Here is a 25571-nt window from a genome sequence, read left to right on the forward strand (position 1 = left end):
CAGTACTCCACAGGCCAGGTTAAGGCTCTCGAAAGCTGCGAACAAGGGGACAAAGCTCCAGCAGATATATAGAAAAATCTTGATTGCAGAGGAGTCTTGACTGAAGAAAGCAGGTGCTAGCAAGAAAATAAGCTGTTAATAAGCTGAAAAGACATCCATCCTCCTAGGGCACTAGTAAAATAAAAACACAGGAGGCATGCTGGTAGAGGGAGGGATTATCCTGGGCTGGCCTACAGTTTTTCTTGTTTGCTATTGTCCAATCCTCCTATAAGCAGCAGTATAACGTGAGAGTGAAAATGTTTGTTACCCCAACATTTAATATTTCTGATATGTGCCTGCTGCACTATGTACTTGTACGAAAAAGTATCATGTTCTCTTTGCAGTGCTTCCTTTTTTTATACTTTTTATACTTTTATACTTATAATAAAGGTTGTATAATATTTTTTTTATATCTATACTCAAATGTTTTTTGCATTCCATGTCTACTTTAAACTGAATAGGTTGTTTTATAAGGTGATCCTTTACAAACACTTTAAAGACTTAATATATCCCTCAATGAATGACAAATAAGAAGTGTTACTGCAGAGTTGTCTTTCAAGGTGAAAGCTTGGCAGCTGTCTTCCTGACCCTGCCTTTACTGAATAGTGAGAAGCTGAGATGAAAACAGTACTGAAAAGTTGTGGGTGCCATCGACTCTTGTCTTAATGTGCAAATAAGCAGCATATTTGCACATTATGGCATACTAACACATATACACACACTTCCCCAAGAGTCCTGCTCCAGCAATATAAGATGCATGCTGCAACTTCCCTGTTGTTCTTATGGGTGCATAGTTAAGTCTTCAGTCACCTCGCTGACTGGCCTGGGATGACGTCCCTCAACCTGGATCATTCCACATAAAAGTAAAAGAAAGTATCCAGCTATAAGAGTAATGCCCTGTACACACGATAGGATTTTCCTGCAACAAAATCCATGCTTTTTTCCGACGGATGTTGGCTCAAACTTGTCTTGCATACACACAAATCTTGTCGGAAATTCCGAACGTCTGGAACGCGGTGACGTACAACACGTACGGCGAGCCGAGAAAAATGAAGCTCAATAGCCTGCAAGCAGTGCGGCTCTTCTGCTTGATTCGGAGCATGTGTGGAAGTTTGTGCGTCGGAATTGTGTACACAAAATTGGAATTTACGACAACGGATTTTGTTGTCGGAAAATTTGAGATCCAGATCTCAAATTTTGTGCGACGGAAATTTCGAAGGAAAATGTCCAATGGAGCCTACACACGGTCAGAATTTCCGACAAAAAGCTTCCATCAAACATTTTCGACCGTGTGTACGAGGCATAAGACAAAAGAGATTAAGGCAAGTGACGCAGGGAATCCAGATTCAGAGTTTATACTACAAGAGTCCTCTTGTTCTTGCTGCTATCTACAGAAACTGGAGTATCATTTTTGTGAGAAATTACTATTTAAAGCGATTGTAAAGGTTTGCTTTTTTTTTTTTTTTTTTGCTTGTATTTTAAAATAACAAACATGTAATACTCACCTGTTCTGTGCAGCCCCGATCCTCCTCTTCTGGGGTGCCCCGGCGGCGCTCCTGGCTCCGGCTCTTCATCAGGTGCCCCCACGGAGAGCCGCTTTCCCTGGGGGCACCCATGCGGGTGCGCTCACGAGTTCCGCTGCTGCGTTTATTGACACAGACAGCAGGACTCAGGCCCCCGCGTGACAGAATTTGATTGACAGCAGCAGCGATAGCCAATGGCTCCTGCTGCTATCAATCTATCCAATGAGGACCCGAGACAGCGTCTGGAGTCACTGGGCTCGTGCACATCGCTGGAACAATCGGGTTCAGGTGATAAATAAAAAATAATAGGGGGGGAGGGCTCTGGGGGCAGCTGCAGCACAGAAGGGTTTTCACCTTAATGCATAGAATACATTAAGGTGAAAAACCATGTGGCTTTACAACCCCTTTAAACATGTCGAACAGAATTTAAATGGTCTTTTTCTATGTTCGAAAGAGGAACACAATGATTAAGGCTACATAAGCCCTAGATTGGACCAGATTTGGATACCATTTTTGAGTATTACAAAGCACTCACTTTTCCAGGAAAACAGAAGACAAGCCGTATACATGGTCCATTTTCCCAACTAGCAGGTCTAGCTGTGAGCGAACATTTGGAGTACTGGAGCCAGAGGGAGACATGTTGAGAAAATGGTCACAGCGCTCAGAAACCAGTGAAAGCTCAGATTTTAACCTCTTCAGTTCCTCCTGCATCCTCTACAGATAACAAGCAAATGACCATAATTAGTGAAAAGAACAAAGCTATGTAAGGACAATTTTACTAGTTAAAAGTAGTACCAACCTCTTGCTCAGATATCTGGACAGTGCTTTCATGCACAGCATCCAAATCGCTACCCAAGGCAATCTGTAATCTTTTCACCAGCCGCTGTTCACAGTCCTCCAAGTGCAAACGAATGTTTTTAAGTTCTGACAAGTAGGTCTTTGCCACAGACTCGTCTTTATCTTCTGCAAAAGGGATACAGAGATCATGTATTTTTCTACCAGTCATAGAAAAACCCTATTAGCACTGGTCAACCAAAACAAAATTGATTAAAAAAAAAGGCCCCATCACAAAAGTTTCCCCGCATTAGCTAGGCTCTAATGTTTAGGTTATCTGGCATCAATATAAACATAAAAGAAGACAGGGTTAAGAAAAAGGTTGCAATATTGTAGATAAATTGTAATAACCTGGAATTAAAAGAAAGACTTTGAATGCCAGCAGTTTGCCTACAGTCAAAATGGCAAGCACTTTCACCTAGTAAAATTAAGTCCTCCAACACTATGTAAGTGTGCTACAATACAAAGCAACCATAATCAACTAATAAGGGCAAGTAGCTTCCCATCTCTAAATTTCTTGAGACAAACTTGACGCCGGTTATGGTAAATTTTCGGGAGAAGGTACAGAGATGGCAGAATTTACCGATCACCTTGATGGGATGGATAAATCTGTTTAAGATTTTTCTTACTAAGTTTCTGTATATTCTCTCGAACTCCCCGGTTTTTGTAACACTACGGGTCTTCAAGCAAACTGATTCCATCATTGTGGGTTTTTTGTGGGGTTCTAGGGCACCCAGGGTATCCTTGGCAGTTTTAAAGTTACCAATTAGAATGGGAGGGATGGCCCTTCCTGATTTACGGTCTTATTTTATGGCTTCACAGCTATCCTTTTTGCACTGGCAACTTTTTCCACAAACATCTAATGCCACTACCCTGCTAGAGGCAGCAGTTGCCACCTCACAGGAAACTCTACAAAATATGTTGTACAGGAAAGGGATCCCGGGGAGAAAGGTGGGATCGATTATGGCACTTCTCAGAAAAGTGTTTCACTTATGCTCTCAACAGAGGAAAGATGATCCCCTGTGGCTATCCCCAAATATACACCTGTGGTGTAATAGAATCTTAGGGGAGTTTCTTAAATTACCAGATGGGCAAAGCACCTGGGCTAAATATGGCATAAAATACTTACATCACATTTATCAGGATAACCATCTCTGTACCTTTCCACAACTAAGAGAACAATTTGGAGTACCCAAGACCTGGTTCTTTCGCTATGCGCAGCTGCGTCATGCAGCGAATGCGCAGTTTTGGGGGGGGGGGGGGTTATGGTACAGAACACGGACTTGGAGAAGGTTCTGATTGATTCGGATCCAGGTAAGCGAATCTCTAGATACTATGGGGCCGTGGGCCCGGGGGTAATGACAACTTCTAGGCCTAAGCGCGAGACGGGCGGCGATGGTCCGGGAGTTGTTGGAGGAACTGTGGCAGGAGGTACTGGACACATATTTGGTGTCTGTTGTTTCCTCTATGGATAAAATTATTCAGTTCCGATACCTTCACCAACAGTATTACACACCAGCTAGACTTTACCAAATGCAAAGGAGGGAATCGGCTGATTCCCATAAGTGCAAGGGGGTGGAAGGTACTTTCCTACATATGGTCTGGGACTGCGAAAAAGTGAGACCACTATGGTCGCAGGTGACGGAATTTATTTCAGACCATTTTGATCTGCCTAACATTTGCTCTCCCCTAGGATGACTCCTTGGGTTCTTCGATAAAGAGGAGATGAATACCCACACAAAACTGTTCCTCAGGATCCTATTCTTTGGTGTGCGGAAACCCATTGCCAGACGTTGGATACATGACGAACAGCTGACTCTGGGGATGTGGATAAAAATAATAAATACTGATGTGTTGATGTATAAAATGACCTATGAAGCTAGAGGGGCCCCCAAGAAGTTTAGGAAGGTATGGTTTAGATGGGTTGACTCTGAGAAAACGTTGGAAAATGAGGGATGATAGACCATTAGACTGTTTTAGGACTACTCTCACTTTTTGAAAACTATGACAGAGTGAGGAGGATAGGGAGTGTACTTCTTTCAATGTGTACATTGGGTTCTTGTATCCTACCAAGCACAGCACTAAATGCAGACATCCCCCTGGGGAGGGAGGGGAGGGAAAAGTTTTTTTTCCTGGGGTTATCCATCTGGTTTTTGGTTCTGGTTTAATGTTGTTTGTTAAAAATGAAAAAGCACATATACTTCAGTGTATGATAGGGGTGGAGTCCTTATTGGCTCAGCTATGAGAACATTGATATGTACAACGTTATTGTTTCTAATGGATGTTGGTTTCTTCATTGATCCAGATGTAACCCCTGTCTGATGTATTCCCTGAATAATACTCATGTGCGCAATAAAAAATTTTTACAAAAAAAAAAAAAAAAGGCAAGTAGAAGCGCATGGTTTAACCAGAGAATTCAGGTGTCACTTTACCAAAAAACCTAATATAATTTTTTTTTTTTTTATACCCGGCAGGTTTTTTGTTTAAATGTGATCCTTTAATTATGTTTCCCTGTCCTAATTTATTCTGTTCCTTACCAGTCTCAATAACGTTCACAAGCTTTCTGCATTGCTCCTTACAATCCTCCACCTCTTTTTCCATATTCAGACGATCAGTAGCTGAGAACATTTGGGAGTCTTTGCTGTCCTCCATGAAATCATCCAAATGTGACTGAAGACTGGATAGTGTCTGTAGCCTCTCTGACAGAGGAAGGACCCTAAGCTGAAGATAGATAAGGACCCATCAGAAAATACATACTTAGATAGTGAAAGATTTGACCATCATACATCCAGGCAACTCACCTTGTCTGCATTCCAACTCTGAACCAAATCAATGTCTTTCCGTAAATAATGCCAAGATATTAAACTCTTTGTGTTTACATGTAACTGATGCCAAAGAGCCATGACTTTCTGATAAAGCTGCTCCACTCTGCAATATGCAAAATGTGTCATGAGAACACAATCATGAGCTGGAAAGATCTGTTCCACAAAAAAATATTTAATTTACCTGCTAGCCATTTCCATTGCTTCTTTGTTCAGTGGAGGGATGAGGAAACATACAGATGGCACCATGGCCTCATTTCCAGTAGTGCTAATCACTTTCCACTTTGTCCTCTGAGTGTTATCTTCAAGTACACATTCCTCATTTCTGCTGATCGTAATCTGACAAGTAGTAGAAGTACGTTATTAGTCCTGATAAAATCACATTTAACCTTAAGCCTGGTACACACTATAGGTTTTTTTCCCATACAGCGATATCCCCCGCTGAGCTGTTGTGTTCTGACATGGGGGGATGCCCCCCCGCCAGAACACTCCGATCAGCGATCTCAGTCATTGGCTGAGAGCGCTGATCGGGGGTTGGTCGGCTTAGGTCGGACAGACCAACATACACACAGGTAAAATATCGACCGTTTTTTGTTTTTTTTTTGAACCGGCCACTGTCTCCCAACATGTGGCCCATGTGCACCCGCCTTTAGATCAGAAAAAAAAGTTATTCAAGCAATGCAACAGATTACAGATTGGTTTAAGATAATAGAGCAGTAAGTAGATTCAAACTGAATGGTCATGTACATTTTTTAATTACTGTGTATGGTCTGTTAATAAAAAAAAAAAAGTGGAAAGAGAAAATTACGGCAGCTCAGAAAACCTACCTCTATTTGCTTATAGTCACATATTGCTTTGATAGGCAGAGTGCCACTAAAACTATGTTCGGGATTCCTGGGCTTCAGCTGAACAATGTTCTTGGATCTTCCCATAAGGCTGGCAACTGTGCTTCTAGACTTGATGAGTTGCTCCTTCTCATCCTAGAGAGAAGTCACATTACTTGTGAGCAACATTCCCTTAACAAGCAACACACATACACACACACATACATTCTAAGAAGACATGACAGAAAATGGCGATGGTTCATCTCACCATGGAGTCTTGCAACATGTCTTCCAGACGGTTCATACTAGTACTATGATCACTTGAATACTTCCTCTTAATTAACTCCTGGAGATTCTTAAGATAAACCTCTGAATCTCGGACATCACTAAAAAACTGTAGGATGACGACCCAATTATGATTCAATTACTGGGAAGGTTTAGATGATACAGATCTCAAAAAGTTACATAAACATTAAAAAAATAAGTTTACCTGGAAATACGCAGAATTCTCCCTTATATGTTGCTCCACACAAAGACATAACTGCTGGACCCACTGCCACTGAGAAACAACTGCTGCACTGTATGCCTAGAGTAAGACCAACAATGCAATAACAATTAAGCCATTTAGAATGACAAGACTGTGAACATGCTGGACTATGAAAACAGGAACCTGTCTACATAATTATTACTACATTTTGTATGAAAATGTCACTTTCACAAAAACATTTTTTCAGAGAGCATTAACTGTATGACAATACATACCACCAAGACCAAGAAACAACAGATGTCAGAAAAAATGTGAAGACACTGGGTTTCCCAACAGTTTGTGCTGTCCAAAGTCATGTTAACCATTTGCTTACTGGGCACTTAAACCCCCCTTCTGCCCAGACCAATTTTCAGCTTTCAGCGCTGTCACTCGTTGAATGACAATTGAGCGGTCATGCAACACTGTACCCAAATGAAATTTTTATCATTTTATTACACAAATAGAGCTTTCTTTTGGTGGTATTTAATCACTACGGGGGTTTTTATTTTTTGCTAAACAAACAAAAAAAGACGGAACATTTTGAAAAAAGAAAATCATGTTTCATAGTTTGTTATTAAATTTGGCAAACAGGTCATTTTTCTCCTTCATTGACATGCGCTGATGAGGCGGCACTGATAGGCTGCACTGATGGGCATCGATAGGCACAGATAAGGCAGCACTGATGGGAACAGATAAGGCGGCACTGATGGTCACTAATTAGATGACACTGATGGGCCCTGATGGGTGGCACTAATGGGCAGTACTGTTGATGAGGCACTGACTGGTGACATTGATAGGTGGCACTGGTAGGTGGAACTGTTGTGCACTGGTAGGTGGCACAGATGAGCGGGCGGCTGCTCTCCTTGATCAGGACCGATGTCCCTCTGACAGCCACCAGTGATCGGCGTTTTTTTTTTTTCTCCTCACGCTGTCAACGTGAGGAGAAAAAATATCCGATTATCGGCTCTGTTTACATCACATGATCAGCTGTCATTGGCTGACAGCTGATCACGTGGTAAGGGGTTGGGATCGACACCTTACTCCGATCAGTGAGTCTCACAGACTCGCTGATGACAGATCGCGCCGCACGCAGAGGGCGCGCAGGCCACTCGAGCATGGAAGGACGTCTACTGAAACCCTCCCGACAAAGTAGGTCCACGCTGTAGCCGTCATTCGGCTATAGCGTGGATCTGAAGAGGTTAATCCAAATGTTATTATATTCAAAAATGTACAGTATCACATTTTTTTAAAATAACAAGGTAGCCGTTATCTGAATGTGTCAAAATAGGGAAGATAAGCATAAACACCTTAGCTGTACGAGGCGTCTTGTGTGTACCAAAGAGACAGCCATGTCAGTGGCCACAACCTCCATTTTTAAAGTCTCACGCATTGCAGTAACAAGTGCGTCCACCAGCATTTTCTCATTTGTTGCCGTGACTGTGGAGGAGTCATCCTCACTATCGGACGGATCAGGGAGCGTGGTATCAAGTCCCACTGGATGGGCCACATCCACTGTGGCACCAGACTCAGAATTCGATGAGACAGACTGAGCAGGAGAAGGTGGAGAACGTTTCCTGCCAGGTCTTTGCCCACTCACCACTTCCACCCGGGATACAAAGGGCTGTAGGACCACCGACAGCGCAGAAATGGGGAGCTGGGGTTTCCGAGGGACCTGACGCCTCCACGAGGGGGTCAGTGGGGGAGATGTGATCCTGAGGCTCCATTAGGATAAGGGAGACCCCGCAGCAACAAAAATGTTTTGGCACCGCTAAGGACCCCCTACACTCAGGACAATAGACCCTTGCTAGCAGAGAGAAGGACTCCCAAGTACTTACCACTACCAAGCCGGTGGAGCACCGTATGTTCGGAACCATCAGCTCGCCATGTGTGTCCATACAGTCCACTATATCCGGGAGAGGAGGAAGAGGAGGAAGAGGAAGGAGGAAGAAGGCCCGGCTCCGCCTACCTCCAGCATCATGTCAGACCAACGCAAAATGGCCACTGTGACGTCACAGGCTACAAAAACATGGCAGCCATCCAGAGACCAAACCAAAGGAAAAAGGAAGCCCCGCCGATGGAGACAAAACCACAACAAAATGGCTGTCACGCACCCACGAGACTCCCTAGGAAAAAAAAACAAATGGCCAAGAAGGCGGCTGCAGGGGACAGGCCGAACACTATTAAATGGCACCGGTGCACCCTCTGCACTGGGATTACACCCCCGAAAGGTACTGCACACCACAAGAGCCCCCCAGGGAACATCCACAGAGGGGGGATGAATAAGGGGGGACCCAGCTTAACTGAGGGATTTAGGATGGGAGGAGGAAAACCTACAGGCAGGTCCGACCGTCCCTGGAGGGTACCCGTGTCCACCTTACCCCGCATAAATGAGGAGAGGGAGGACTGTACTTACCACTCCATGGATACGGGTGTCGCTCCAGACAGAACCCCTCGCCACCGAAGTGGGGGGCTGTCGGCCAGGGGGACGCTGTGATTCGGACCAGAGCCCTGTCGTACATTTAACTCGTGAGCCAGCCTCCATCCGTTGAGACTATGTCGCGGCCTACCTAGCACGTAGCTGCAATATGCACATGCTCGCTGGCCGGACTTGGGGCACCACTGGATCTAGATTATCCAGCCTGTCCTCCAGCCCGGCAGTTGATTGTAGATCTCCCAGGAAAAAAAAAGGCAAAAAAAGATGCATGGAAGGAGAAAAAAAATTGCTAGGACCAAAATATCCCAACAGAGAGCCTAGATCTTTACTCCTGACTAGACAGAAAAAAATCTGAATGCCTATAGCAGGGACGGAGTTGCATACTAGCTGAGGACAGCCCATGGACATAGCTAACTTTTTTGTTCTGCCTAGTCCTACTCGTGCAGAGGGCGATGTAACCCTGTAGTCAAGATTAATGGAGCGCTGTGTTCATCAATGAACTAAAGAGAAAAGAGTATCTTACAGAGTCAGAGGGGTTGATTTACTAAAACCGGACAGTGTAAAATATGGTGTAGTTCTGCATGGAAACCAATCAGCTTCCAGGTTATTTTGTCAAAGCCTAATTGAACAAGCTGAAGTTAGAAGCTGATAGGCTACCATGCACAGCTGCATCAGATTTTGCACTCCAGTTTTAGTAAATCAACCCCAGAGTGTCTCAGAAGTAAAGATTGGCAGAGGTTCGCTAATGTGTGAAAAGCTGCCTATAAAAAGTACAAAACGCGTCAAACAATTTCAGAATAATGTTCCTCAACATAGAATTGCAAAGACTTTCAATATACAGTATTATCCACAGTACATAATATCAAAAGATTCTGAGAATCCGAAGAAATCTCTGTGCCCAACAGACAGGGCCACAACACAATATTGAATGCCTGCAATCTTCAGGCTCTCAGACAGCACTGCATTAAAAACAGGCATGGTTCTGTGATGGGCATCACTGCATGGCTCATGAATACTTCCAAAAATTACTGTCTGTGAACACAGTTCGCCGTTCCATGCAAAGTGCAAGTTAAAACTCTGTCATGCAAAGAAGGCAGCATATCTGAACATGATGCATAAACGCTGGCATCTTCTCTAGGCCAAAGCTTATTTAAAATGATATGTTGCAAAGTAAAAAACTACTCTGTAGTTAGACGAATCGAAATTTGACATTCCTTTTGGCAACCATGGATGCCGCTTCCTCAGGACTAAAGAGGAGGGGGATCGTTCTGCTTTTTATCAGCTCTCAGTTCACATGCCTGCATCTCTGATGGTATTGTGGTAGATTAGTGCATATGGAATAGGCAGCTTGCACATCTGGAAAGGCACCTTCAATGCTGGAAGATATATCCAGGTTTTAGAGCAGCATATGCTCAGCCAAGAGACAACATTCCTCTTCCCAAAACTCCAGCAACGGAAGTGTGGTTGAAAGAGGAGGGGATGCTACACTGTGGTAAACACGACCCTGTCTTAAAGCGGAGGTTTGCTGAAAAAAAATATTAAAAGCCAGCAGCTACAAATACTGCAGCTGCTGACTTTTAATATATGGACACTTACCTGTCCAGGGAGCCCGCGGTGTCGGCAACCGAAGCCGATCCATCCTTCGGCTCTCGGCTGCTGCCGCCGCCATCCTTGGTAAGGGAATAAGGAAGTGAAGCCGTGCGGCTTCACTTCCTGGTTCCCTACTGCACATGCACGAGCTGCGCTACGCGTCCTCACAGGTCCCTGCTGTATTTTGTGTCTCACAGAATACAGCGGGGGAGGACGGGGTAGGCGGCGGAAGTGGCGTAGGTCACCGCAATCACCACGTGATCTATGCCAGGAAGTGGGAGCAAATACCTGTATTAGACAGATATCTGCTCCCTCCTCCCCCCTGAAAGGTGCCAAATGTGACACCGGAGGGGGGGAGGAATCCAAAAAGTGGAAGTTCCATTTTTGGGTGGAACTCCACTTTAACTACTTTTGGAATTGGGTTTTTTTTTTTTGCCCTGTCCCAGCTTTTTTGAGATGTGTCGCTGCCATCAATTTCAAAATTACCTTATTTTTATTTTTTTTTCTTAAAATGGGACATTTTCTCAGGTTAAACATTTGATATGTATCCTGTTTTCTATTGTGAATAAAATATGGGTTAATGAGATTTGCAAATCCCTCAATTCTATTTTTATGTTGATTTCACACAGCGTCCCAACGTTTTTGGAATTGGAGTTGTATGCAACGTAGGAACAATATCCTTAAAGAATATACAACAGGATTTTATCTGCAAAATAAAAAAGAAACCTTTTATGGCACCACAAAGACAATATTTTAGGGCCACGTGTTTAACTACTTACGGACCGCCCACCGTCGTTATATGTCTATACTTTGAAGAGGGCTATCGTTGTTATGGCAGCAGCTAGCTACCATAACTCCGGTATCCTCATCTGAAAGCAGACCGCCTGCTGAAGAAAAAAAATGGTCTCTGTGGCGGATTCACATGGAGACGAATGAGGGGAAGATGGGCCCCCACCCGTCTCCATACCATTGCAGGGCGGAAGCGGCGTCAACAGCTCTTAAGCACTTGCCGGCCGCTGATATACGTCGGCACAATGGCAGCGGTGGGAAAATGGGCGTACAGGTACGTCCCCTTTAATTTGTGGGCTAGTGGGCGTGCGCCACCACGGGTCCCGCAGACTCGATGTCCGCCGGTGTCCTGCGATCATGTCACGGAGCGGCGGAACGAGGAGATGCCTATGTAAACAAGGCATTTCCCTGTTCTGCCTAGCAACATGACAGATCTCCTGCTTCCTGTCATCGGGAGCAGTGATCTCTGTCATGTTGTAGTGAGCCCCCCCCACAGTTAGAATCACTCCCTAGGACACACTTAACCCCTTGATAGCCCCCTGGTGTTTAACCCCTTCCCTGCCAGTGTCTTCTACACAGTAATCAGTGCATTCTTATAGCACTGATCGCCGTATAAATGACATTGGTCCCAAAATAGTGTCAAAAGTGTCCGATGTGTTCACCGCAATGTTGCAGTCACAATAAAAATCGCAGATCGCCACCATTACTAATAAAAAAAAAAATAATAAAAATGTCACTCTATTCCCTATTTTGTAGACGCTATAACTTTTGCACAAACCAATCAATATACGCTTATAGCAAGTTTTTTTACCAAAAATATGTAGAAGAATACATATCGGCCTAAACTGAGGAAAAAATTTGTTTTTTTATATTTTTTTGGATATATTATAGCAAAAAGTAAAAAATATTGCTTTTTTTTTTTTTTTTTCAAAATTGTCGCTCTTTTTTTGTTTATAGCGCAAAAAATAAAAACCAGAGAGGTGGTCAAATATCACCAAAAGAATGCTCTATTTGTGGGAAAAAAAGGACGTCAATTTTGTTTTGGTGTAATGTTGCACAACCGCGCAATTGTCAGTAAAAGCGGCGCAGTGCCGAATTGCAATAAGTGCTCTGGTCAGGAAGGGGGTAAAATCCTCCGGGGCTGAAGTGGTTAAAGAGACTTTTTTATTTTTTTTTTTCAAATGACATTTATTTTTTTTTATTGCATTTTAGTGTAAATATGAGATCTGAGGTCTTTTTGACCCCAGATCTCATATTTAAGAGGTCCTGCCATGCTTTTTTTCTATTACAAGGGATGTTTACATTAAAAGGAATAAAAGTGATTTTTTTTTTTTTTTTTTTAAGTACAGTGTAAAAATAAAAAGGTAAAATAAGAAAAAAAAAATTTAAACGCCTCCCGTCGCGTTAAAAAAAAAAAAAAAAAAAAAGAAGCAGCGCCCGCATATGAAACCGGTGTTCAAACCACATATGTGCGATATCGCCGCGATTGTTAGAGAGCAATAATGCTAGCCCTAAACATCCCTAAACATCTACTCAAAACATGGAACCTGTAGAATTTTTTAAACGTTGCCTATGGTGATTTTTAATGGTAAAAGTTTGTTGCCATTCCACGAGCAGGCGCAGTTTTGAAACGTGACATGTTGGGTATCAATTTACTCGGCGTAACATTATCTTTCACAATACAAAAAAATTGAGCTAACTTTACTGTTGTCTTATTTTTTAATTCAAAAAAGTGCATTTTTTTCCAAAAAAAAGTGCGCTTGTAAATACGGTGTGACAGAAAGTATTGCAACAACAACTATTTTACTCTCTAGGGTGTTAGAAAAAAAATATATATGTTTGGGGGTTCTAAGTAATTTTCTAGCAAAAAAAAAAAAAAAACTGTTTTTAAACTGTTTTTTAAACACCATATCTCAGAAAGAGGCTCGGTCCTTAAGTGGTTAAATTGGAACTAAACTCTCTTAATCAACATGAACTATTTTAAATCCTTATGCTGCTAGCATTAGTAAATAGATAAGAAGGTATATAATTTTGTCTTGTTTTCAAACTTTTTTTTTTTACATTTCTTTAGTTGGTTTCTGGGCTAGACCAAAATAATATACATCCCAGGAGTCTTCATGGACACTTTTTCTTTCATTTGGAAGAAGGGGCTTTCTCAGCCAAGTACATCCTCCTGCCTGCATGCCTGAGTTAAGGGCAAATGGATTCCAGGAAGTACATGAATCAAGTACATGAAGAACATGAATCATCTGCCCTTACTCAAAGATGGCCACAGCTAGAAATGCCAGGGAGGTGTTTTTCAAGGTGATTTGTCAGCAAAATAAAGCATGGAAACATGGATGGATTTGTAAGTTTGCTTTGAATATCTGGTGCTCAGATACAGTTTAGTTCTACTTTAGCCACAAAGCCATACAAATAAATAAAAAAAAAAAAAACGTGCTTGTTGCCAATTAGCCCCTTACACATACCTCCACGGTTTGCTTTGCTGGATGGTTTTCGAGGGACAAGAGCTCAGCTGTCTCTTGCAAAGACTGAATCACATCCTGCTTTTGTTCTAGCTCCTCAGTCAGTTCCTGGGAAACAGAAAATAATGTTTTTACTACTAGACAATCAAATTTTAAGGCAATGCCAAGCTCAAACCCAGATCACACAAGATGGCCGGCTGTGACAAATACACAAAATTAAACAGGGAATGCCAGTTCAATCATGCAAAAGGAAATTTAACGACATAAAAATCTGTATTGTTTCACGTTAAACTTACAGCAAAGTATTCTTTTTTTGCCTCCATGTTAGAATTTCCATCACTCCAGTCATAAGCCAACTCCTCCTCTTCCTTCTCATTTAGCCAAATAATTTGCGCAGTCGTTCGAGACACAAACTCATAAAGGCTCTCCAAGTGACGTAAACGGGAACTACTGGTCTCCTACAGCACAAACACAGTAGTGATTATTCATTTTTTAGGTCATGACAAAAAAAAAAAAAAAAGTGTTTAACCACTTGACCACCGATTTACCCCCCCCCCCCCTTCATGACCAGGCAATTTTTTGGGGGCGATACGGCACTGCATTATTTTAACTGGCAACTGTACCCAAATAAAATTTATGTCATTTTTTCCCACAAATAGAGCTTTCATTTGTTGGTATTTGATCACCACTGCGGTTTTTTTTTTTATTTTGCACTATAAACAAAAAAATAAAACAACTTTGAAAAAAAAAAAAAAACAATATTTTTTACTTTCTGCTGTACAAAACATACAATAAAAAAGTGTACAAAAAAATAATCAAATGTCTTCATAAATTTAGGACAATGTATAATCTTCTACATGTTTTTTGAAAAAAAAAGTATTCAATAAGCGTATATCGATTGGTTTACGCAAACGTTATAGCGTCTACAAACTACAAAATATATTTATAGATTTTTTATTTATTTATTCTTTCATACTAGTAATGGTGGTGATCAGCAACTTATAGCGATACAGCGATATTGCGGTGGACAACAGACACTTTTGACACTTTGCGGGAACTGATACAGTGATCAGTGCTAAAAATATGCACCGTCACTGTACTAATGAAACTGGCTGGGAAGGGGTTAAACATTTAGCAGGGATTTTGCAGGGACACAAAATCCATCCCTTCCCCCTATCAGAACAGAGATCTGCCTTGTTTACATAGGCAGATCTCCGTTCTGTGTCTCTGCCTGATAATCGGTGGGTGCCGGCAAACATCCAGTGAACAGCAACTGCAGATCGGCTTCTGTTGTGAATAGCCACAGCAGAAGCGGCACACCCCTGCAGGCGGAAGTGCAAAAAAAACCTCGGATTGCGAGTAACTCCATTTACGAGCGTTTCGCAATACGAGCGGTTTTTTTTAATCGATTTGCAAGCCTCTGGGGTGTGCAGTACCGCATGTGGCCAGAGGTGCGGGGGAACTGGAGACGCTCGGGAACCGAGTGGCCGCATGTGCCCCCCCACCTCTGGCCACATGTGGGAATGCATACACTAGCAGTGACACTGGAACGAATTATCTGTTTCCATTGATTCCTATGGGGAAACTCGCTTTGATAGCATGCTCGTAATCCAAGGCACTACTATATATATATATATATATATAATTTTGCACAGGAGAGCCACCCTGAAGCAGTAAAACTGCTATGGGGTGGATGTCAAGTGGTTGATAGTCAACACAGTGCATTTGTTAATGCAGAGTACAGGCCTGTAAATGTTTGTCATCCTCCTGTCTCCAGAGTTTACAGAGAAAAAGATTAGGGGTATACAGAACCATAGCATTCTGGATGGAGTAATTCAGAGAAACCCAGTGCTATCAACTAATAGTACGAAGCACTATCCCTACTACATGCAAAATTGATATGAACCTAAGAGTGTTATTCCAACATTCCCATATAGTGAACATCAATCAGTAAATCAAAAGCTTACCCTTAGTTTGCAGTACTGCATTTCAAGCTTGCTTAAGGTCTCTTTATAGCTACTGCGGAAATTTGGAGACATTTTAACCTGTCAAGACAGAAGTCCGTGAGACATAAACGTTTGGGCCACTCATTTTAGATTAATAATAAAATGGAGAGTGATTAATAAATATCACACATAAAAGAAAATAGTGCAAGCATTAACTTGCCTTTTAAATTGTGTTATCTTTTATATGGTCATTGGCAAAATCCTCAAAGCAGTTTGTGCAGCTTTACAGTAGTAATTACTCATTTACAATGAAACACTAACCTCATAGCTTCTAGCTTCTCGCAGACTTGAGGTCAGCTCCTCCACACTTGCATGGACTTGGCGCTGAATTTCCAGCTGTGACTCCACACTGGGAAGATCACTGCCCCACTCTGCTCGCTCCAGTTTCAACTGAAAAATTGAGTATCATTCAGTGAGATGAATAATAGGATTTCTTTGTCATACTTACCTGTAAAATACTTTTCTTTGAGCACATCATGGGACACAGAGTCAGGCTAATATTCATTACCTGCTGGGACGTCCCAGAGCAATAGCCTTGAGGGGAGGGAGACACCCTGCCAAACAATAGCCATCAGAACTTATACGGCAGCCCGCAGTACACCGAGGCCGAAAGCCGAATCCTCGGCTGCTCGAACACCCACTTGATAAAATTTTGTGAACATATTGCCTGAAGACCAGGTAACAGTCTTACAATTCTGAGCCACAGATATCTGATGCCGAAAAGCCCAGGAGGTTAATACACCCCTGGTAGAATGAGCTCTTACCCTAAAAAGGGAGGAGCTTTACATTTCAGACCGTAGGCCTGAATGATCAATTGACGGAAACCAATTGGCAATGGAAGCCTTGGAAGCGCTTGCCCTTTCTTGGGTACTTTTGGTAAAACAAAAAAGGAGTCTGATCCTCGGATCTCCGCAGATCTGGACAAATAAACCTTGACTGCCCGGACAACATCCAATGAATGCAGTCACCTCTCTTCCGCCGAACGAGGCTGTGAGAAAAAAGAAGGCAAAATAACGTCCTAATTTAAATGAAAGGCTGACACCACTTTTGGCAAAAAGGATGAAACAGGTCATAACCCTGTTGTGTTGAAGCATCAAGTATGGTTCCCTGAACGAAAGGGCCGCCAACTCGGACACCCTTCTAGCCGAGGTGATGGCCATCAGAAAGGCTAGCTGGCGTGACAGCAAGTCTAATGGAATTTCCTTGATAGGTTCAAATGGTTGTTTCTGTAACACAGAAAGCACCAAGTTCAAGACTCAAGGACACATACACCCTGTTCCAAATTATTATGCAAATTCTATTTCAGTGTCACATAGATAAAATATTTTGTTTTTCAGTTTAACTCATGGATGGCATTGTGTCTCAGGGCTCTTTTGATCACTGAAAACAATCTCGGACACCTGTGATAATTAGATTGCCAAGTGAGCCCAATTAAAGGAAAAACTACTAAAGGAGGGTGTTCCACATTATTAAGCAGAGCACCATTTTTAAGCAATATGGTGAAGAAAAAGGATCTCTCTGCTGCCGAAAAGAGTGAAATAGTTCAATGCCTTGGACGAGGCATAAAAACATTAGATATTTCATGAAAACTTAAGCGTGATCATCGCACTATTAAGAGATTTGTGGCTGATTCAGAGCACAGACGGATTTCATGCAGATAAAGGCACATTGAGGAAGATTTCTGCCAGATCCATGCATCGGATCAAGAAAGCCGCTGCTAAAACACCATTACATAGCAGCAAACAGATATTTGAAGCTGCTGGTGCCTCTGGAGTCCCCACGGACATCAAGGTGTAGAGTCTTCCAGAGTCTTGCAACTGTGCATAAATCTTCCATTCCGCCACCACTAACCAATGCTCACAAGCAGAAATGGCTGCACTGGGCAGAAAAATACATGAAGACTAATTTTCAAACAGTCCTGTTCACTAATGAGTGCTGTGCAACCCTGGATGGTCCAGATGGATGGCGTAGTGGATGGTTGGTGGATGGCCACCCTGTTCCAACAAGGCTGCGACGTCAGCAAGGCGGTGGTGGAGTCATATTTTGGGCCGGAATCATGGGAAGAGAGCTGGTCGGCCCTTTTAGGGTCCCAGAAGGTGTATAGATGACCTCTGCAAAGTATGTGAAGTTCCTGACTGACCACTTCCTTCCTTGGTACAGAAGGAAGAACTATTCTTTCCGTAATAAAATCATCTTCATGCATGACAATGCACCATCTCATGCTGCAAAGAATACCTTTGCATCAATGGCTGCTATGGGGATTAAAGGAAAGTAAGTCATGGTGTGGCCTCCATCCTCCCCTGACCTCAATCCTATTGAGAATCTTTGGAGCATCCTCAAGCAAAAGATCTATGAGGCTGGGAGGCAGTTTACATCCAAACAGCAGCTATAGGAGGCTATTCTGACATCTTGCAAACAAATTCAAGCAGAAACTGTCCAAAAACTCACAAGTTCAATGGATGCAGGACTTGTGAAGCTGCTATCAAATAAGGGGTCCTATGTTAAAATGTAACGTGACCTGTTAAAATTTTAAAAAGTTAAAATGTTGTTCAAAGTTTGATTGAAATAGCTTTTGATTTCAGTAAATATTCTGAAAACACAACAAATGACAATTTTCAGTTCTTTACAACCTATAAAGTGTTTTGAAACTTACTGTGCACATAATAATTTGGAACAATGCACTGTAAGTTTTTTATTTTGAAAAAAAAAGTTATCATTAGGAGGTTTGTTCAATAAAATTTGAATTGTACTCTTAATAGTTGATAACATGAATTATGAATTATGCTGACTGTTGTTTACATAAATTATTTAGGTAAATGGGAAAAATATAATTGGCATAATAATTTGAAACAGGGTGTAGGTGACCTAATGGGGGGGGGGGAGCAAGCGAGTTGCCCCTTGCATAAAGGTTTGCATCAGTGAATGGGAGGCTAAAGGCCTTTGGAAGACTACTGATAGGGCTGAAACCTGACCTCTGATTGTACTCAAAGCCAATTTGATTTCCACAGACTGTAGAAAAGAGAGAATTCTCCCAATCACGTATTTCTGAGGATGCCATTTTCTGGCTTCACAACAAGCAATATAAGTCTTCCAGGCCTTATGATAAATTTTCCTAGTGACAGCTTTTCTAGCATTCACTAGGGTAGACACTACTGGTCCCGAGATGCCACGGTCCTTTAACACCCTTGCTTCAATAGTCATGCCGTCAAATTTAGAGACTGTAAATTGGGGTGGAATATAGGACCTCGAGACAGTAGATCAGGGCGACGCGGAAGCGTCCATGGCCCGTCTATTGTCAGTCTCACAATCTCCAGGAACCGGGGCCTTCTGGGCCAGGCTGGTGCCACCAGAATGACTGGAACCCTCTCACTCCGAATCCCACACAATAAATGTGGAAGGAGAGGGATCGGGGGGAAAGCATAAACCAGGGAGTACTGGCTCCATGGAACTATCAGAGCATCTGCTCCGATTACCAGAGGATCCCTTGTTCGGGACACAAATTGCTGTAGCTTGTTGTTGAACCTGGATGCCAATAGGTCGACCTCTGGCCATCCCCAACATTGGCAAATTTCCTGGAACACCCCTGGGTGTAGGGACCATTCCCTGGGCAGATCTGCTGGCGGCTGAGAAAATCTGCCTTCCAGTTCTCTACTCCCGGGGATATGGACTGCCGATATAATCGGCACATGTCCCTCTGCCCAGGCTAGGAGCTGAACGACTCCAGGTACCACCTTGGTGGTTTATATAGGCCACTGCAGTGGCATTGTTGGACTGAACTCTGATAGGGCAGTCCTGAAGCTCCACCGTCCAGGACCGTAGGGCCAGATGTACTGTCCATAATTCCAGGACGTTGATGGGCAGGATCTGTTCTGTCCCTGACCATTTCCCCTGAGCTGTGAGCCTTTCTAGGGTCGCTCCCCAGCCTGAGAGACTGGCATCTGTAGTCAGTACTCTCCAAGTTACCGGGAGAAAGGATCTACCCTTTCGTAGGTTCTGATCCTGCAACCACCAGTTTAAGCTTAAGCGTGCCCGAGGAGATAAGCACATTGGATAATCCAGGGCTTTTCCTCTTCTGATCCAGGCCAACAAGATGTCTTTTGTAAAGGCCAGCAATGGAACTGGGCATAGGGCATTGCCTCGAAGGAGGATTCCACCCTTCCTAGAAGACTCATACAGAGCCGAATGGAGAGTTGTCTGGTGCCCTTTATCTGATGCAACTGAACCCTCGAGGCACAGATCCTTACAGGTGGCAAGAATACTATTGCTTGAACAGTATCTAGGATTAGACCTAAATACTTTAGACTTTGAGCTGGTTTTAGGGCTGACTTTCGGTATTTATGATCCAGCCTAAGCTTTACAAGTACCACACTGTACATATTATGCTCTGTTCTAGATCCTGTAATGAGTGATCTCTGAGCAGGAGGACGTCCAGATACTCGAGCACTAGGATCCCTTGGGCCCTTAAAAGACCCAGTACTGGTGCTAGGACCTTTGTGAACACCCGGGGAGCTGTAGCCAGCTCAAAGGGTAGAGCCACAAACTGAAAATGATGTTCCTCTACTGCAAAATGTAGGAACCTCTGATGAGGCTGAAAGATAAGTATGTGTAAATGCGCGTCTTTTATATCGATGGCAGCTAGAAAGTATCTCCTCTGGAGTGAGGCTACTACTGAGCGGACAGACTCCATCCGAAAGGACTGCATCAGTAGATACTTGTTCAATGATCTTAGGTCCAAAATGGGCCTTGTGTCCCTGTTTGGTTTCTGAACCATAAACAGGTTTGAGTAAAACCCTGTGCCCCTTTCCGATACTGGAACCTCTACAACCACTCCTTGATGCACTAGAGGATGTAGTGCCTGAAGCAATAAGTTTCTTTTTGGAGGATCCGAGGGAACGCTGGATCTTAAAAACCTCTGAGGGGGAACCCCTCGCAAATCCAGCTTGTAACCGTGAGATATAATTGAGGTGACCTACTCATCCTGAAATATTGTTCTCCAAATGTCCGCAAAGTGCAGCAGCTTTCGCCCCCACTCGATGGAGTGGGGGCGTTCCATCAAAAGGGGTTCAAAATCCTTCTAAACGCAGCACTAAGGATGAGCTCAGGCATGTTCGCAAACAGCACGTGCAGAGCCCGCCAGGAAGTCGGCACTGCACAGCGCTAATCGCAGGCAGTGAGACATTTCCTGATCTCTGCAGCTGCGCATCGTGACAATGTCTCACTGCTTGTGATTAGTGCTCCGTAGTGCCGACTTCCTAGCGGGCTCTGCACGTGCTGTTTGCGAACATGCCTGAGCTCATCCTTAGTGCTGCGTTTAGAAGGATTTTGAACCCAGGGCTTCTTCTGGCCCTGCGGTTTGCCCCTGGCCCTAGCGCCCTGTTGGTGGCGGAACCGCCTTGACACTGAGACATTAGAGGAAACAGTCCTTGAGGTTTTAAACAGCTGACCAGTCCTTAAGCCACAAGTCTGCACATATGTACAGATGAGAGAGCAAAACGAGAAACCTGCTGTAATGAATCCTTTAAGGCGTCAATAGCAAAACACAGCGCTCGAGAAATATCTATCTTACTTTCAGGCAGATCATCCTCCTGGTTAAGCCTATCAGGCCGTTTGACCTGATCCTTTACGGACTGGCAAATACCAATTGCTGCAACAGCTGGCTGAATAGCTGAACTGGCCAAAGAAAAGGAAGCCTTTATTAATGGCTCCAGTTTATTGTCAACAGGGTCTTTTAAGCCCTGTGCATTATCCACCGGACAAGTTAAGTTCTTGTTTAAGGAAGAGACTGATGCATCTACTGCTGGCATGCTCCATTTTTTAACAAACTTTTCATCCATGGGATATAAAAGGGAAAACCTCTTAGGAGGAACAAAAATTCTGTCAGGATATTCCCAATCAGCATACACCGCCTTTTTTAACAGGGGGTGTAGGGAGAAAGCCTGTGCGGCCTGAAGAGGTCTCAGGGATCCCAAAGAGGACCAAGGGGCCTCAGTCACCTCTGCAAGAGACAACTTAAAGGCAGAACGAACCATTTCGGTAACAGTCTGGATCAAAAGCCTCTGCGACTGAGAGGCAGACATCAACTGGGTATCGTCTAGTCCAGATTGCTCGGAAGTAGACTCATCTGCCGGGCCCTCCACCGAATCCTGAGCTTTAAGCTCTTCCACATCCTCAACCCATTCCTGCTCCAGACTAGGAGGCTCAGGGGAGGGGGATCTGTCACGCTTCCTGCTACCCTGCGGGATGAAGGCAATTATGCCAGCAATCCTGTGCTCTAACCCGGCTAGGGCCAAGGACAGTTCATCCTTGGTGATAAAGGATGAAGCAGCAGCGTTGACTGTAGGCACAATACCAGATAGGTGCAGCGACTCTGATTGGCCGGAAGCCTCTGGTCTTTCAGGGGATAAAACACTAGGGATACAACTATGTTCATCAGGAACTACTGACAACATAGGTGTGCCCTTCCCTGTAGTGTTAGTCCCGCTCCTCTTTTTTGAAGACATTTACTAGCCACAAAAAGAGAGTACTTGGGTGTGGTATTAAAACATCTCAGAAGGGAGACCCTTTAATAGGGCTCGCCAAGCCCCTATGTAACAATCCTGCTAAGCAACTTTAGCCTGCCAAGCAACACTTGGTGACTCCCGTGAGCCGGGTAAGGAAAAATGAACCGCTGCAAGTGTCTGTTCAGAGCCTGCTCTGTGTCCCACAGCTCCCTTCTGGAAGCACCGCATGCCTGGCCTACACAGCTTAAATAAGCTGGGTATGCGCAGGAATGTTCTGTGCATAAAAAACAGCCAGACACAAGCAAAAAATAAATAAATAAATAATAATAAAAAAAAAAAAAAAAAAAAAGGTACACTTTGCAAACACCCACAGCTAGCTCAAAACTCCCCCGACTGGTCACCACACAAAGGTGTCCAGCCTCTAGCTAGATTGACTGATTGTTACAATCACTGGGACACCCCACAATAATAAGTAAAGGGGTTTCACTTACCCGTCCAGGTGCAGGGAAGCTTAGAAACTAAGAGCCCAATCTTCACTCTTCAGGACAAAAAGAGAGCGGTCTGGGTACTGTCTCTTGATATAACACAACTCCATCCCTATAAATCATATAGTACAAAAAAGAGAGAGTCGCCCGTGGGACTTTAAATGAGTTGGTCAGAGAGGTCATAACAAATGGTATAGACCATTTGTTATGACCTCTATGACCAACTCATTTAAAGTCCCACGGGCGAACCTCTCTTTTTTGTACTATAATCTTCACTCTTCATGGCGGGTTCCTGTCACTTGAGGACCTTCAAGGACTTCAACCCTTTTCACGTTTAGGGTCCGCTCCCTTGGACCTGTACAGCACCCTGCAGGCATGCCTTAGCGCTAAGGATGAGCTCTGGCGTGTTTGCACACACTCCACGTGCTGAGCCCGCCAGGAAGTCGGCACGGCGCTGCGCTAATCACAGGCAGTGAGACATTTCCCGATCTCTGCAGCCGCACATCGGAACACGCCGGAGCTCATCCTTACTTAGTGCTGTGGTGTCCAGGATTCCACTTTGCAGGGTCCAGTGCCCGGAGGCCACATTACAGGCAAAACCTTGCAGGATCTTGAGTCTTCTTTGCGAGGCTCGGGTACCATTTATCTAAGCATATAGAGCCTGGGTCAAATGGATCCGATCGGTCAAACCCCTGATTTATTTAAGAACCGTTTGTGGGACTAGAGACCTGGAGCTCAGAGAGCTCAAACAAACCGTGCCATCCACCTTGCAGACACTGGTAAAAAACTGAAGTGCTTCCGGTGTGGGAGGGGTTATATAGGGGATCACTTCCTGTCTAAAGACCTTTGGTCCAACAGTGTCCATTCATCTGGAGATGGAGTATAACCCAGCAGGTAATGAATATTAGCTGGACTCTGTGTCCCATGATGTATGAAAAAGAAATTACAGATATTATATTATATAGCACATGGATCCTGGTTCAGTCGGTCAAACAATATAACCAAGAAAATAATTATCTCCATAGACCGATTAACTCACCTGCATTTCTTCTACCCATGCAAGAAGCTCATAGACAAATCTGAGGCTACCCTCATCTTCAGAAGATGACAGTGCGAGGAGTTCTGCCCTGCTCATTGGTTTCCGAAACCATGAAGTGGAAGAAGGTGCTGAAGTATTAAGGGTTTGCTGGTGAGATGTGTTCTTGGATGTGGAAGTTTGTAGATCGGAGTTGAAGAGGTTCCCTCTCCTATACAAGTTGGAGTACTCAAGCCTGAGCGTGAGAAGTTCATCCTGAATCCTCAAAACTCTAAATAACAGACAAAAAAATGATATTCATTTGTACGGATCTAAAAGTCAAGCACTCCCTCAGATACAAATACTGTTCAAAAGTAGTATTAGCTTCACTACCTCCAATTCTCATACGCCTTCGGCCGCCAATTCTCCCACTCTCCCCCCCAGATGGTCCAATCTGCACTAAAGGACCTCCTCAGATCAGACTGCGCAAGGAAGCCCACCTCTCAGCTATACTCTTTCATTTGATAATGACCTCTCTTCCTACTCTAGAGAAAAACTGAGAAATAAATGGTTGCACGACATCCCAGATTTTGATGACAATTGGGACGACATCTGGGACTTCCCTTTTAGCTCCCTTGTCTCAATTGATCCAGTTCAAGATGGTCCACTGTGCATATTTTACCCCACACAGACTACACAAAATGAATTCCAACTACCCCTCTGGGCGCTGGCATTGTGGGGTGACTCCCGGAGACTTTGCCCATATTTTCTGGACTTGCCCGGCCATTGCCGGGTACTGGAAAGAGATATTAACTTTCATAACTCAGGTCACCACTATAAACATTACAACCCTCTGTCAATTTGCATGCTGGGCTTGATAGAGCATTTGATCCCCACAGTAGCGGGACAAACTCTAGTTGGATTACTTCTATTCCATGCCCGCAAAGCCACAGCCATCAGCTGGTGCAAACCTACTCCCCCTCCTCTTTTCCTTTGGAAACAGTCAACAATAGCTTACCCCCATATAAGGATACATATGCTAATAGAGGCTGCCCTCAAAAATATGACAAGATCTGGTCCAAGTGGCTGGCGGACCCCTCCACAGCTGCTGACACACACTAAAGTAAACCCGGCATCTAGGATACAACTTGCCAAATGCTAGTCGTATACTGCTGAAATATGTCTTGTACATATGTACATCCAAGACCTGTGCTGAACCATCACCTCAGGAGCCAATATGTTGTATTCATCGGGGTGACCCATGCTATCAGTTCTGTTTTGTATACCTAATTGCCAGACAACGTGTCCCTTGCAGGGGCCACCCCCTTATACCTTTCATAACAAGTGTTGTATTGTATTTTGTGTTCTGAAAACCAATACACAGATTTTTCAAAGTAGTATTAGCATCATTCCTTTTTATATACATGCAACTTGGGTCATGCTATAGAACTTATATAGATGTAATACTGAGTTCAACATATACCTAATTTTAGCCATCAAGGTACAGGAAAAATCAGTAATGTCTTTTAGACTTGTTTAATTCTATGCCTTCATTTTCTGTCACTTTCCAGATTTTTTTTTTTTGCATGTGCCAAAAGTCAGAGAGTCAAGTCTATGGCAATGCACAGTCATTTTTTAAGAAAGCTTATGAGATGATTTAAGAAGCAAGACTATGGGGCTGATTTTCTAAAACTGGGGAGTGCAAACTCTGGTGCAGCT

The 25571-nt window shown here is 43.6% G+C and overlaps 1 protein-coding gene across 23 annotated transcripts in view; it reads right to left on the reverse strand.

Moving 5' to 3' along the window:
• The window catches only part of MACF1 (microtubule actin crosslinking factor 1), a 437650-nt gene that overhangs the window by 230135 nt on the left and 181944 nt on the right, over positions 1-25571 (reverse strand). For all 23 annotated transcript variants that reach the window (XM_073615331.1, XM_073615324.1, XM_073615314.1 and 20 more), the window contains 13 exons: positions 23877-24144; positions 16114-16242; positions 15814-15891; positions 14143-14304; positions 13850-13954; positions 6533-6628; positions 6311-6436; positions 6046-6198; positions 5403-5557; positions 5198-5324; positions 4934-5117; positions 2362-2525; positions 2098-2276 (listed from right to left, as the gene is read on the reverse strand). In XM_073615331.1, the coding sequence (XP_073471432.1) occupies positions 2098-2276; positions 2362-2525; positions 4934-5117; positions 5198-5324; positions 5403-5557; positions 6046-6198; positions 6311-6436; positions 6533-6628; positions 13850-13954; positions 14143-14304; positions 15814-15891; positions 16114-16242; positions 23877-24144 (1926 nt within the window). The remainder of the gene's footprint in view (positions 1-2097; positions 2277-2361; positions 2526-4933; positions 5118-5197; positions 5325-5402; positions 5558-6045; positions 6199-6310; positions 6437-6532; positions 6629-13849; positions 13955-14142; positions 14305-15813; positions 15892-16113; positions 16243-23876; positions 24145-25571) is intronic.

Source organism: Aquarana catesbeiana, linkage group LG02, assembly GCF_042186555.1.
Source record: "Aquarana catesbeiana isolate 2022-GZ linkage group LG02, ASM4218655v1, whole genome shotgun sequence".
In the NCBI taxonomy this organism is placed as follows: Eukaryota; Metazoa; Chordata; class Amphibia; order Anura; family Ranidae; genus Aquarana; species Aquarana catesbeiana.